Here is a 14,044-nt window from a genome sequence, read left to right as displayed (position 1 = left end):
AATCTGTTGCCATTCTCCATAATTACATGGAGATACAGTGGATCAAGCTCGATGTTGCAAGACTTTGTGCAAGTGATAAAAAAAATGACAAGTATATACAAACACACAACACACTGTATGATCAAGGTGGTCGTCTGCATTCAAAGCAAATATATTTAGGCCGATCCATGTACTTAACGTGTTAACTTCTGGAGTATAGGAACGGAAGGTTTGTGCCCATAAGATTGAGGTTTAGAGGACAGAGCAAAATATAGCTATGAAAAAAAGAAAAGAAAAAAAAACTATATCTCAAAAGCTACCATTGATATTTACAACCAATAAGCACAAGTTAAATAATCCTCATTCAAATCAAAACACATTTGACATAATAAAAGAAACAAACAAAAAAACAAATCGAAGCTGACTAGCATCTGACCTGAATTTTCTGCAGGAGCCCTTTGAATGGAATTTCAATGGAGAGCGATAAAACACAAAATATACAAAACGGAACCTCCACAAAAAATGGTTCTCAAATGAAACCATGAGCAGTCCACTACCATTAGCTGCATATATTTCAGTGATTAATTCTGTGCGGTGTCTAAGTGCAGTGAACTGCTAGGTCTATGTTTGGGCAGGTTTTCAAAAAGTATATATTAAGAAATTATTTAGTTAGGAGCCATTGGTGAACCTTTTAAATCTTTTTTTTACTTTTTCTATAGTGAACAGATCAGGTTTGTGAAGTGGGTATTACTCATTGGTCTATTAATATATTGAGTCTTCAGTAGAATAAACACATTTGCTTTGAGTTGCTGGGACAACGTTTCAACATTGTGGCACCGTAACTTCATTGTTAATCATTTGTTTCAATTAGTACAGATGTCCTCCATAATTCCGACAGATTTGCCTCCTACAACCCTCCTACTCTCCCTTATTCAATCTCCCATTACCCTCTCCTTCCCGTTTCCCACTATCCTCCTTCCCGTTTCCCACTACCCTCCTTCCCGTTTCCCACTACCCTCCTTCCCGTTTCCCACTACCCTCCTTCCCGTTTCCCACTACCCTCCTTCCCGTTTCCCACTACCCTCCTTCCCGTTTTACACTACCCTCTCCTTTCTCCTCCAATCCCCCTCTCATTTGTTCACCTTCACTAACCTCAAACCCCGCCCCCCTGGCTGATGTAATACTCGGCCTCCTGTCTTCTGGCAGGTAAGGGTTGCCGTGGAGACGCCGCTCCGCCGGTGTGGGGATGGTGGCGGCCTCGGAGGGAGGTGTGGTTGCTGTGGTGATGGTGGGCGGGGGGAGCGGGAGGGGGGTCGCGGAGGGACGGGGGAACAGCGGAGGCTTTGATGGGGATGATCCGGGTGTCCATGACCTCACAATCCACCTGCATCATCATCTCATAGCCCTGGGATTTGTTATATAAACTCTCTGTAGGAGGGAGAGAGAACAAAAGAGTGCAATGTAAAAAAAGACATACTGACAGGGAGAGAAGTGTATAATAGACAGATACAGAGGCTAACAACAACCCCCCCAACATTTATTTTTTTTGTCCCATACACCGGCTAGGTGCAGTGAAATGTGTTGTTTTACAGGGTCAGCCATGGTAGTACAGCGCCCCTGGAGCTAATTAGTAAGTGTTGACAATTTTACGTAATATGCCTCTTCATTCACCCCAAAAATGTATTCAACATTCAAGATCTCCGTTGTTCAAAGATTGAGAGCATTTCAAAAAGTTTTTAAAACAGTGTACAGCAGTGCAATGGGGCTATATTCTGGAACAATTCTAAAGAGCTGATAGTTCCGTCTAGATATCAAGAAAAGCAAACTCACCGTTGACAGACATAGCTGGCATCACCAGAGACATTTTGGGCCGTGTGGTCTTGTTGTGGCTGATAGCTGGCAACAGCAGGTGATCCTACAGAGAGAGAGAACGTAGGCTCATGAATGTCAGACATACGTCTTGCATGATGTGAATGGCACCCACTGTCCGTTTCATTCCCACTCGGTTTCACTTCCCTAGAGGTTTGGCGTTGCTGTTCCGTCTTACCCGTCTGAAGGAGACCACGTAGAAGGTGTCCTCACGCCGGTCGATGGCGTCCATGAAGTCACTGTAGCTGATCTCTGGACCAGCAGGGAACACTTGTATCTGACTGCGAGAGACAAATAGTTCGGGTCAGACCAAGACTACAAATACCAATAGCAGCAGTTTTTCCCCCCTAATCACTTGAAGGATGAACACCACTGTTGATTACTGGGAAATGTGGTCGACAACGGTTACCTGTCAATGGAACGATGGGTCTGAATGGGAAGATATCTGGAGATGTTTGTCTTCCTAAGCTGCGCTTTCTGTAGAAAAGGGAAGGGAAACAACTGATGTGTACCAAAACAATACACATCAACGAGGTCTTTTAACACGCCAGAGGTATCATGTGTACTCGCGTGGGAATGTGAAATACTACAAAAATATGATCCGGTACAGAAATACTAAGAAACTAGATGAAACCGCACCTGCGCTATTTTAGCTTTTTTCACAATCTTTGGCTTCCCTCCAGACTTCTTCCTGTCGATCTGGTGCCTGTGGACCCATCCTCTCAGCTCATCCGCCAGCCTGAGTGAGAAAGTGAAGCAGTCAGTTGTAGAAGTCAAGGGGAGTACACAGAAACTTGACTAATTCAGTAGAATACAAAATACAGTAGGATCTATGGGGATATATATATATATATATATACACACACTGCCTCCTTTGAACATGGATACAGTGACAGTCCTGTCTGAGAGCGCAGGTGCACTGTAGATGGTGAAACTCAATATCATATTTGCATAATGTGGTGAGAGACGGGATGAGAGAGAGACTCCTGGACGCCTGAGTTAGGACCATAGCAGCGCTGCTGACCTGAGGGACTCGGAGCGGTTGAACTGCCTGCAGTCATTGGAGGTGAAATAGCGGTCGATGTCCTGCAGGACCAGGTCCTTCACGTCGCTGAACACGTCACTCAGGTTCCTGAAAACAGCCAAAACATGTAATACAGATTGAAACATCCTTCTGACAGCCTAACCATGATATAAAATAATATTATATGGAAAACCATAGTGATTTCAAAGGGCAAAAGTCCTTAAAGAGATGTAAACATGAAGTAAACATCTTACAGGCAAGTTATGTGGACATCATTTTATGACAGCCTGTTAGTAGTAAGTTACTTCACTACATTCCTAAAGAAAAGAATGTACTTTTTACTCCATACACTTTACCTCGCACCCAAAAGTACTCGTTACATTTTGACAGGAAAATGGGCTAATTCAAGCACTTATCAAGAGAACATCCCATGTCATCTCTATTGCCTCTGATCTGGCAGACTCACTAAACACAAATGCTTCGTTTGTAAATTGTGTCTGAGTGGCCCCTGGCTATTCGTAAAAAACGTAATAAAATGGTGCCGTCTGGTTTGCTTAACATAAGGAATTGAAATGATTTATACTTTTGACACTTAAGTATATTTAAAAACAAATACAATTAGACTTTTACTCAAGTAGTATTTTACTGCGTGACTCACTTTTACTTGAGTCATTTTCTATTAAGGTAAATGTACTTTTACTCAAGTATGACAATTTAATACATTTTCCACCACTGCCTGTTACATATTTATAATTTCAGACCAGTGTGGCTGCATTCTCAATGACTAGACTGCATGCATGTCTTCTGCAAAGCTCAAACACGGTCTTGTTCTCCAATGACGTTCTACTTGACTGAACCATGTTTGCAAAGCCCCATCGATTAGAACCACATGGTCAGCAGCCGCAGATGGCTGTGGCAAGGTCATAATGAACAGGCTCACCATCGTGGATATGCAGAGTTAACGATGAATTGGACTTTATTACCAACCTAAACTGGTATGAGTCGGTGGATTCCCTCTCCACCTCTCCTCCCTTCCACCCATCCTCTCCTCCCTCCTCCTCAGGATCTAGCCTTTCCTCCACTCTGCTATGTTCCCGAGCCGTCTCAAACTCCAGGAGATTTCTTCCTGTGTGAGGGACCACCTCTTCCTGTAACCCCGTCTCCAGCTTCCTGTCTGTGATACTGGAGGAAAACATTCAGTCAAAATCAACTAAATCATGCAGTTATGTACATTACTTTTTAGAAACAGGATTTTTTGGGGGGGCCAATTTGCCAATTGATAACACGTCATTGAATGGCAGTGACTATGAACAGTGACTTTTACCTGACAGGGCCGAAACTGAAGGTCATGAACAGTAGCACTGCCATGACGCAGACGGCCCTCTTGTTGTTACCAGATTCACTGCCCTGGAACAGAGAGAAGATTTAGAGCAGTGTAAACACTGGGGCCGGGACAATATCAGTATCGCGATACTCAGTATTATGGCAAGGAAACAAAACACAAAGCGGATTTAACTTCAGGAAAAGAGACCTGATGTTGGAAACAATTATGTTGTCATCCAGAGTCAAATGTATTTATTTTCCAAACTATAGAACACAATATTTTACATACAGCAGGTATTTAAAGAACCAAAAGACTTCGGTCTGCTTCGTGCTTTCATTTTTACCTACTGCGATACTGGAATCGTCCCGGCCCTAGTAAACACGCAAGTACCGACATGTCCTCTTTGAATGTATTCCTAGTTGTTGCTTTAACAGTCAAATCTTAACCACATTCTTAAGACTTTCATTTAGAAAGCTTAAATTGAAAGCAGTCCATCCGGTTCATTAGGGAAATACATCTCTGCCTCAGTAATGTAATCACCGAACACATTTGCTTAAGGGAGGTTTCCTGGCTTTCCCGCTCCCCTGCCACCCTCCCTCCTCTCTCTCCTACCCCTCCGCCACTACCTCTCCTTTCTCCCTTCCCCTGTACCGTCTTCCCTCCCACTCCTCTCTCCACCCCTCCTGTACCTCTTTCCCGGCAAGCCTCTCCCTCAGGGCCTGGTTCTCCTTGCGGAGGCGCTCGTTCTCCTGCTGCGCCTCCCTCAGCTGGCCCTCCAGGTTCTGCAGGTACTCCTTCTTCTTCTTGCGTGACTGGCACGCCGACTCCCGGTTCTTGATCATCCGCTGCTGCCTCTTCATCACCTTCATCTGAGACCCGGTCGGAGGGGAGAGCGCATGACAGTTAATCACGGCAGAACTGGGCGTGTGATCTGACAGTGAAGCCCGGGGTAAGGCAGCGGTTGAAGAAGAGCGTGAAAGAGAAATACTCACTGACTGACTGACATGCGACTGACAGACACTCACATCCATGCCGTTGCAGTTGCTCCCTGGCAGAGAGGACGCCGGGACTATGGGTTTGCTGGGGAATGGGGCCGTGGGGCTATGGCAGTGAGGCATGGTGGGGGAGACGGGCTCCATTTTGACGATGGCTGGCGCGGACCCCAGACAGACTGACTGGGAAAGCACCACTAAGAGAGGAAAAGAAGGTGACATCACTCAGCTATTACGTAACGTATTATGTCATGGTCTCTTACACACCCAAATATCCAGAATACCAGTAATAAAATACATTTCTAATCAACAAATCACAGGAATAGACATGAATAGGTATTGTGGTGATTTGAGCATGCACGCACACAGAGATGCATAAAATAACTTGGAATTCAACGCTCCCCTTTAATTAACCTCATGCATTCACCAAACGGTAAGCCTGGAATAAGGTAATGTGTGAAAAATGGTCCGTCTGGACCCAGGACTCACCAGGCCTGCTCTGGTCCCTGCTAGGCAGGCTGTGCAGTATGAGGGCCTTGGCCGGACTGGGAGCCTGGGAGACGGGGAGAGCCGCTACACACACAGGCCTGGGCTGGATGAGAGGCTTACTGCTCAGGATGGTACTGGCTTTGATCGTGGCCGCAGTGGGGTGGACTGGAGGGAGAGAGAGAACATGACACGCACTATAAAATGTCTGCCAAGAACAATGTCAAGAGCATTTGCACCGAAAGTACATAATATTAAACATGAAGCGTGCTCTCGTGGCTGAAGTCTTTCCTGTGCAGCACATCAATAGCTGACGTCACTGTAGAAACGCGTACCTGCGGCCTGTGCCTGTGTGTCCATGCCATTGTGGGTTGCTGTTTGGTGTTGCTGAGGCGGCAGTTTGGACTGTGGTCGGGCCAGTTGTGCAGAGGCCACCGTGACTTCACATGTGCCAAGTGGTGGTGCCAGCACATCTCCAAACATATAAGGAGGCGTGGGCGGGTTCTCTCCTTTCACTGTGATCTGAATGGTAGAGAGATGTGCAAGACATTTTATAAAAACAGGCTTCACACTTTGGTTACTTCGGAAATACTCGGACTAGGCTCTATGTCACTGAAAATGTGCCCTTTGTGTACATTGCATCTCAGAGTCTCTAAACTGTGATGCATCAATATCGCATAGGGTGCCTTTAGTAGTGTGATGTGGAAGCTGATCTGTCTGGACTGACCTGTGAGTCTGGGAGTGACGTCAGGGAGCAGTCGGAGGCCAGCGAGGAGGCAGGGGAGGGAGGCTCCGCCTTCACCCGGAACACTGGAACAGCACACACAAATTATACAAAAAGGACACCGTGATTAATTCACATTCAACCATAAAAACGAACACATACACAATAGCCAAAGAGGGACTTACACATGTCCACTGGCAAAGGCTGCGTTATCGTCATTTCATCTTTCAATACGGGAACGTCCCCTTAAGAGAGTGCGAGGAAGGCAGAGCAGAGAGAGCGGCAGGGAAAAAGGTTTTAAAAGTACACCACAACCGACGCTGCAATGACACTTTACTGATAAACTGAAGTGACGTTGCCATTTTACTTCATTGGCCTTCTATAGTAGGAATAACATGTCTACTACCACAACGAATACTTTTAAAAAGGAAAACCTCTCCTTATGCTTCCTGCCACGCTTTATTAATCTCTGCACCTGTGAGAAGGTTGTCGTCCAGGTGTCTCCATGGCGACGTGGGATTGTCAGGATCAAGGGTCAGCACGAGATCGTTGTCAAACTGCGAGGAGAGAGAGAGAGAGGAAGAGGAGGGCAGAATTAGGCCATCGTCTGGATTAGTCAGTAGGTCGGCAGGGGGTGGGCCGTTGGTTGCCCCAACAGGGAAATCAGCCCCATTATCGGCCGGCCCGTCTCAGGCGCACTCAAGTTACCTTAACTTTGGCATCACACACACCGAACTCTCATTACTGCTAGGTAGTGTGTAACAATGCCTGGTTTATACTGATACTGCCAGCACTAGCCGACTACCACCACCAGGTTACTCAAACCTGCCCCATATACATAGAGATGGAATCACTGTTCACTTTAATGTTTACATAACACTTTACTCATTTCATATGTACAGTTGAAGTCGATAGTTTACATACACCTTAGCCAAACACATTTAAACTCAGTTTCACAATTCCTGACATTTAATCCTAGTAAAAATTCCCTGTCTTAGGTCAGTTAGGAGCACCACTTTATTTTAAGAATGTGAAATATCAGAATAATAGTAGAGAGAATGATTTATTTCAGCTTTTATGTCTTTCACCACATTTCCAATGGGTCAGAAGTTTACATACACTCAATTATAATTTGGTACCATTGCCTTTAAACTGTGTAACTTCGGTCAAACGTTCTGGGTAGCCTTCCACAAGCTTCCAACAATAAATTGGGTGAATTTTGGCCCATTCCTCCTGACAGAGCTGGTGTAACTGAGTCAGGTTTGTAGGCCTCATTGCTCACACACGCTTTTTCAGTTCTGCCCATAAATTTACCATAGGATTGAGGTCACTCCAATACCTTGACTTTGTTGTCCTTAAGCCATTTTGCCACAACTTTGGAAGTATGCTTGGAGTCATTGTCCATTTGGAAGACCCATTTGCAACCAAGCTTTAACTTTGACTGATATCTTGAGATGTTGCTTCTATATCCACATTATTTTCCTTCCACATGAAGCCATCTATTTTGTGAAGTGCACCAGTCCCTCCTGCAGCAAAGCACCCCCACAACATGATGCTGCCACCCCCGTGCTTCACGGTTGGGATGGTGTTCTTTGGCTTGCAAGCGCCCCCCTTTTCCAAGCTGTTTAAAGGCACAGTCAACTTAGTGTATGTAAACTTCTGACCCACTGGAATTGTGATACAGTGAATTATAAGTGAAATAATCTGTCTGTAAACAATTGTTGGAAAAATTACTTGTCAAGCACAAAGTAGATGTCCTAACCGACTTGTCAAAACCATAGTTTGTTAACAAGACATTTGTGGAGTGGTTGAAAAACGAGTTAATGACTCCAACCTAATTGTATGGAAACTTCCGACTGTATATACTGTATTGTATTCTACTGTATTTTAGTCAATGCCACTCCGACATTGCTCGTCCTAATATATATATTCTTAATTCCACTCTTTACTTTTAGATGTGTGTGTATTGTTGGATACTACAGCACTGTTGGAGCTCGGAACACAAGCATTTTGCTACACCCACAAAGACATCTGCTAAATATGTGTATGTGACCAATAAAATTGTCTTTTATTTCGATTTGATAAAGGATGAAGGAGCAGATTGCCGCACTATTGCACACTATTTTATTTAAACTTTATTTTACTAGGCAAGTCAGTTAAGAACAAATTCTTATTTTACAATGACGGCCTACCGGGGAACAGATCAGGGAACAGTGAGCTAACTGCCTTGCTCAGGGGCAGAACAACAGATTTTTTACCTTGTCAGCTCGGGGAGTCGATCCAGCAACCTTTCAGTTACTGGCCCAACGCTCTAACCACTAGGCTACCTGTAGGTGATGTAGATTGGAATAGGGATGGACATGAGTAATCGAGTCCTCAAACGGATGTCAAAACTCTCTCTTTAACCCGACTAAAGATCACTTTTTTTTTTGACAGTCAAACTATTTTGTGGAATGTGCTTTGTGGCTGCCCGAATGGGCAAGAAAACATTTGTCCCGATTTTACATATTTTTTGTTGTTGTTGTCTTGAAGACAACGTTAATTTCCTTTGACTCTACTGTTCCATTTCTACATGTGCATTTGCGGGACACAACAACAAAAAAGAAACCAAGCCAAGCATCAGTTCTTCTCTTTGAATTCATTTTCCCTTCTGTGTCTCACTCACTAAACTGTTCCGTCCACTCCCTCTACACACGCGTGCTAAGTGCGCACACAAGCTCCTGTTAGGCCTACAGAAATAAATGCCAAAAAAAAAAAAATTGTAACTAACTGATGGGATACACAAGCTACATTCCTTGCCAAATGACAACAAATTGTGTTCCGTCCCTGAGTTGATTGATGTAGGGAAATAGGTGTTCCAACGACGAGCTGCAGTTTTGGAATAATTTAGTCCCGTCGATTTTCCGCTTAGGCTACTTTGCGAACTGCTAATGCAATTTAGAATTGGTTAGCCTAGGCTATAACCCCCACTAAACATAGACCAGTTCCACGCTGAAAATATGCCAAAACATTTGTTTGATAAAGACAAAGAGCGTATTTTCAGAATCATTAAGAACAGGCCTACTAACTAAACAGATGTTGTGGTCGTAATCCATCTACATGCAGTTTTCAATGTAGAATTCTTAATTCATTTAGAAAAATTCCAAAGAAAAGGCTAAATAAACTAAATCGAACAACTGTATATTGATGACAGATTTTTGTTTGTAACCGCCAGAAAATTGTCTCTCAACTCGCCAAATTGAGCCCCGTTTCAAATGATTACTCTGAGAATAACTATTCCAGACGTGATATGCGCATCGGCAACTTATTTCATTTAGAAAAATAGTCAGTTCTATTTTATTCAGTTATATGACATAATTATTTTCTAGAAATTATGCGTCTTGAATGTGATAGGACTTGGGAAATAAAGTGTCTTGTCTGATAAATTAACAAAAACAAGGCTATACCATTACACGGTCATAGGCTTCAACAAGCAAGTGCCACTGCTAAGGTTACTACCTTTTTGAAGATTGTGTTCCATAATATAACAGTTACAATAAATGAATCTTAAATGACACTTGTTTTTATATATAGATAAATGCACACATATTTATTTCCAGTGTGAGCCTTGTGTTCTAAAATAGACCCCCCTCCCCCTGTTGGAGTAATCAACAAAAAAAGCGAGAGCGCTAACTGTCAAAACATTTCAAATGCCCATTCCTAGAACAGGCCTCATGTTGAATAGACAGGAAATTAGGTCTAAATCATTGATAGCTTTGAATTAACGTTGTTGTGGTGATACAACATGTGTAGTACAGTGGTCAGATAATACAGTCAGGGTCTGTGAGCAGAAAATCTCTTTGTCCGTACCGATGTTTCATATTTCGGTCCTCTCGTGTACTCTCCGTCCTCTCCCTCCTCCATGCTCTCACACTGGTACAGACAGGCATCTGAGACAGACAGACCAATTAGTTAGCACTGTAGGAACATAATTATGCACATGGACAGACACGCAAGTTCCTTGAGTATCAGTTGCTATAGCGGTTGTAAGTAAAGCCTTATCACTATACCACAGTGACCCCTTGTCGCCATGGTTTCCCGTGCCTTATTTGGTTTGACAAGGGCTTGAAACACGGCTCTGACCTTTGAGCTAAAACAAGAAGAGGGATCTACTAGTAAATGATGGTTGTGATCATAAACACACCTAAAATGAGCTCAAGATTTGATGCTTTTCTACACCCATTTTAAATTCAAAGCAGCTTCAATTCACAGGAGTCCAGTTTGGTTTTTCCGGCTTTACAAATTGAGGGAAATCTAAGCAATGGGGGGGAAGCTGGCTTAAAATACATGAGATGGGAGGTTTTCTGCCCTGAGGTGACCCATCTTCAATAGCAGAGGGATCAGTAACCAACCTGCTCTGTGCTGAGAATTGTTCCCCATTACTGTTGAATTTTAATTAGCCAAGGGTTAACTACTCATGATAATAGTAGACCCCATTAACTAGAGGGACAACTTAGGGCTGAAATGAATTCTAGCCTACATTATCGTGGGATGTTTTTTTCTTGAAAGAATGCTTTTCGTTTTCCACAACTAGTTTTGATTCATACTGCAGGCCTAACTAGTTAAATGCTGTCTATCATAAATAGTAAATGTAAAATTTAATCAAGTTCAGTGATCACAGGAAGTTAAAGTGCTCACAGTTTACAGATTGCGTGAGACAGACTTAAGTCTGCAAACTTCAGCATACAAAAGCAATGATCAGGGAGTCAGTAAAAGGGAAAGGTCTGTGTATCTAAAATACAGTGCCCTACAATGAAAGCAAGCCAATCTGTCAGATGCAAATGCTATTGATTTAAAAAAAGGGCCCGAGATACCCAGATGTCGCAAAAAGCCAGCTTGGTTTTCAGTCTTCAGATAGGCAAAGGCCTATGGTTTTATTCCACATACTGTATACGTTTGTAATTCAGGTATTTGGGATCGATGGTCTTTTCAGATAGCCTTTATATTATGGAAAACGAAAGCTTCCAGAGCACAAGCTTTTCTCACACTAATACCAAAGGCTTTTTATAACTAAAGTTAACACTCCTATATGTGCTAATACAGTGACATATCCGGTTTGCTGCCCAGCGCACATATAGCTAGTCATAGGCGCACACACCCACGCAAGAAACCAAACTACCACCAACTTTAACATTATGATTTTTCGTAATTTGTTGTCAGGGTCAACCTGGGTTAGGAAGGTTAGGAAATGAAAGATGCATAGTCAATTTCACGCATTCGTTATCAGCTAAAGTCGCGTTAGCTAGCTGATCATTTTAGCTAGCTAACGTATCCATGCTTCCCAGGTGGTAAACATGCATTACAGTACCATTTATTATAGCTCCCACTTACCCCAATCCTCGCTTGTCAGAAGGTTATCAGCGAAGAAACGACTATCCAAATCAGATAGTAAATCCGTAGTCATAGCCACAAGGCGTTTGTTAATTAGAGGGAGTGAGACAATCACCGATCAATTATATTAAAAAAATATAAATCCGCGAATTCGATTTACAGCGAATGATGTTCAGTTGGCGATTGGGTCCATCGACGTGCAAAAGATAATTATAATTTCTTACGCGAAACATTAGATTTTGTATTTATTTTGTTTCATAATATCCACTCGGTCCACAGAACCATCTCGCATATGACGACATCCAGACTAGAAACGAAATTTCCGGTAAAAGCCCGCCCATTTTCAATGCAAGATCCAATCAAAGCAAGGATTTGTTAGATTGATTCTTCAGTCGCCCTATCCAATAATATTATTACTATTCAGGCAGAGTAGACCGTCGTAGATGGACAAAAGTAAGAGGTTTATAAGGTGAATCGGCCAAAACAGAATTTTGAGTGACGTTGAAAATCTTCAATGGTAGACATGTAATTAGGTATTCCTTTCAAAGGACAGGCTCTAAAAATCAATCACGTGTTCAACAATAAGAAACCTTTCATTTGAACACATGGTTGATAGCTAGCTAAAGTTGTCTCTTTTCTAAATTAGCCATGGATGGAGATAGGGTTTTGGATTTGTGGTTTTACTTGATTCTCCGTACTGGCGAATGATAATAACGGGGAATCTGATCCAACCATACATTCCTACATTGTGCCCCTTGCCTGAGAGGATGGAAGTTCAATATGTATCTAGATGTAGTAAGCTAGTGTTAACTAGCTAACGTTACATTTACATTTACATTTAAGTCATTTAGCAGACGCTCTTATCCAGAGCGACTTACAAATTGGAAAGTTCATACATATTCATCCTGGTCCCCCCGTGGGGAATGAACCCACAACCCTGGCGACTTACAAATTGGAAAGTTCATACATATTCATCCTGGTCCCCCCGTGGGGAATGAACCCACAACCCTGGCAACCCTGGCGTTGCAAGTGCCATGCTCTACCAACTGAGCCAAACGTTACCCATGAATTGAAGTTTTTAGCCAGGTAGCAAGACAACCAACTTAAAGCGTGTACTGTATGACAGTGATAGACCGTTTAGTCAACATGATATAGAGGATCATGGCATTGGCTTGAGTGAGTCATGTTTCTTCGACTTGTATGCACAAACAAATCAGAACCATGGACAACCACATCATATTTAGCTTACATTGATTGGACTAGGTTTTGGTATATTTTAGTTGTCACTGTATTAGACTAAGCAGAGGTGATTTGATGTTGAAATGGTGCTGGAATAGTGGAGGCAGCAACTGTTATTGTAACTCCATGGTTCTAAATCAATAGTTGTTTTGTGGTCCGAAAATGTCGGAAACATTAACTTGATTGACCATGCTGTAGGTCATGTAACTAACTGTCTGTTACATGCAATATGCTTTGTGGACTTCACCTGTGTGGTTGAATTTATTATGCAGCACTGTCTTCTTATTGTCTCTGCCTTAGGCCTACAGTGCATTTGGAAAGTATGCAGACGTCTTGACTTTTTCCACATTTTGTTCCTTGACCCTTATTCTAAAATTGGACTGGACGGCAGGGACTGGGAGACTAGTCCACCTTTTCAACATGTAGCATTTCACTATCCCTCGGTTGATAAAAAAACGTCACTAGTCGTGGTGGCTCTACCACCATTGCTTCTTCCCGCCACTCGTTCCTTCCAATTTCTCACCGTCTCCAGATAGGAGACACGCTGAACACTCCTTACCCTTGTCACCTCCATTAACCTTCATAATAACAGAGAGACTCTTCATCAAAGAACAGTAGCATGGATGAAGTGAACTTCTCCGTCCATCGTACAGGTCAATCGATGTGCACCAACCACTCCATCAATGTCTTCAGTTATAGCCTCTGCCTTTATTTCTTGCGCAACCCCAGAAATAACCCCCTTGATAGGCGCCCTGCTACGAAAATCCACGCAGGAAACATTCTACTCCGAAATCTTTTTGAGTCTTAACACACGCTTCTTCTGCTCCGCAGACACACAAATCGAAAACCACTTCTTGTGACTCTCACCGACTCACACATCCCAGATATTCCTGGATACGTTAAACAGATTTTCCAAGTAGCATTGATCCTAAACCTTGACTGGTGGTTTCTTATTTTCCAACATAGCTTTACTTCTCAGAGTTTTACTTCTCCCTTTGCCACTATAACCCACCAATTCTCACTTTCTGTACTATTAG

At 42.9% G+C, this 14,044-nt stretch overlaps 1 protein-coding gene across 2 annotated transcripts; it reads right to left on the bottom strand.

The window, feature by feature from the left end:
• Nucleotides 1-675: 675 nt before the first annotated feature.
• Nucleotides 676-12,083, bottom strand: LOC139554665 (cyclic AMP-dependent transcription factor ATF-6 beta-like). Of its 2 annotated transcripts, none has more exons than XM_071367676.1 (17): nucleotides 11,769-12,083; nucleotides 10,248-10,327; nucleotides 6,874-6,955; nucleotides 6,584-6,643; nucleotides 6,402-6,484; nucleotides 6,010-6,196; nucleotides 5,678-5,842; nucleotides 5,222-5,385; nucleotides 4,886-5,065; nucleotides 4,197-4,279; nucleotides 3,860-4,054; nucleotides 2,873-2,980; nucleotides 2,488-2,587; nucleotides 2,258-2,325; nucleotides 2,027-2,129; nucleotides 1,810-1,894; nucleotides 676-1,407 (listed from the first exon to the last, which is right to left on the bottom strand). In XM_071367676.1, the coding sequence occupies exons 1-17, from the start codon at nucleotides 11,839-11,841 to the stop codon at nucleotides 1,133-1,135; spliced, it is 2,091 nt and encodes a 696-aa protein (XP_071223777.1). In that variant the 5' UTR covers nucleotides 11,842-12,083; the 3' UTR covers nucleotides 676-1,132. The 2 variants fall into 2 exon arrangements, with proteins under 2 accessions (XP_071223777.1, XP_071223776.1); XM_071367675.1 differs by having other exon boundaries at nucleotides 682-1,407; nucleotides 5,189-5,385.
• Nucleotides 12,084-14,044: the final 1,961 nt, after the last annotated feature.

Source organism: Salvelinus alpinus, chromosome 26, assembly GCF_045679555.1.
Source record: "Salvelinus alpinus chromosome 26, SLU_Salpinus.1, whole genome shotgun sequence".
Classification (NCBI taxonomy): domain Eukaryota; kingdom Metazoa; phylum Chordata; class Actinopteri; order Salmoniformes; family Salmonidae; genus Salvelinus; species Salvelinus alpinus.
This window is presented reverse-complemented; position numbering and strand designations above follow the sequence as displayed.

Excerpts from the sequence above, each read along its gene's own strand:
- LOC139554665 (XM_071367675.1), bottom strand. The coding sequence starts at position 11,841 with ATGACTACGGATTTACTATCTGATTTGGATAGTCGTTTCTTCGCTGAT. Across the intron at positions 5,066-5,188 it reads AGTCGCATGTCAGTCAGTCA|ATGAAGGTGATGAAGAGGCA; the intron begins GTGAGTATTTCT and ends ACCGGGTCTCAG. Across the intron at positions 4,055-4,196 it reads TTCAGTTTCGGCCCTGTCAG|TATCACAGACAGGAAGCTGG; the intron begins GTAAAAGTCACT and ends GTTTTCCTCCAG.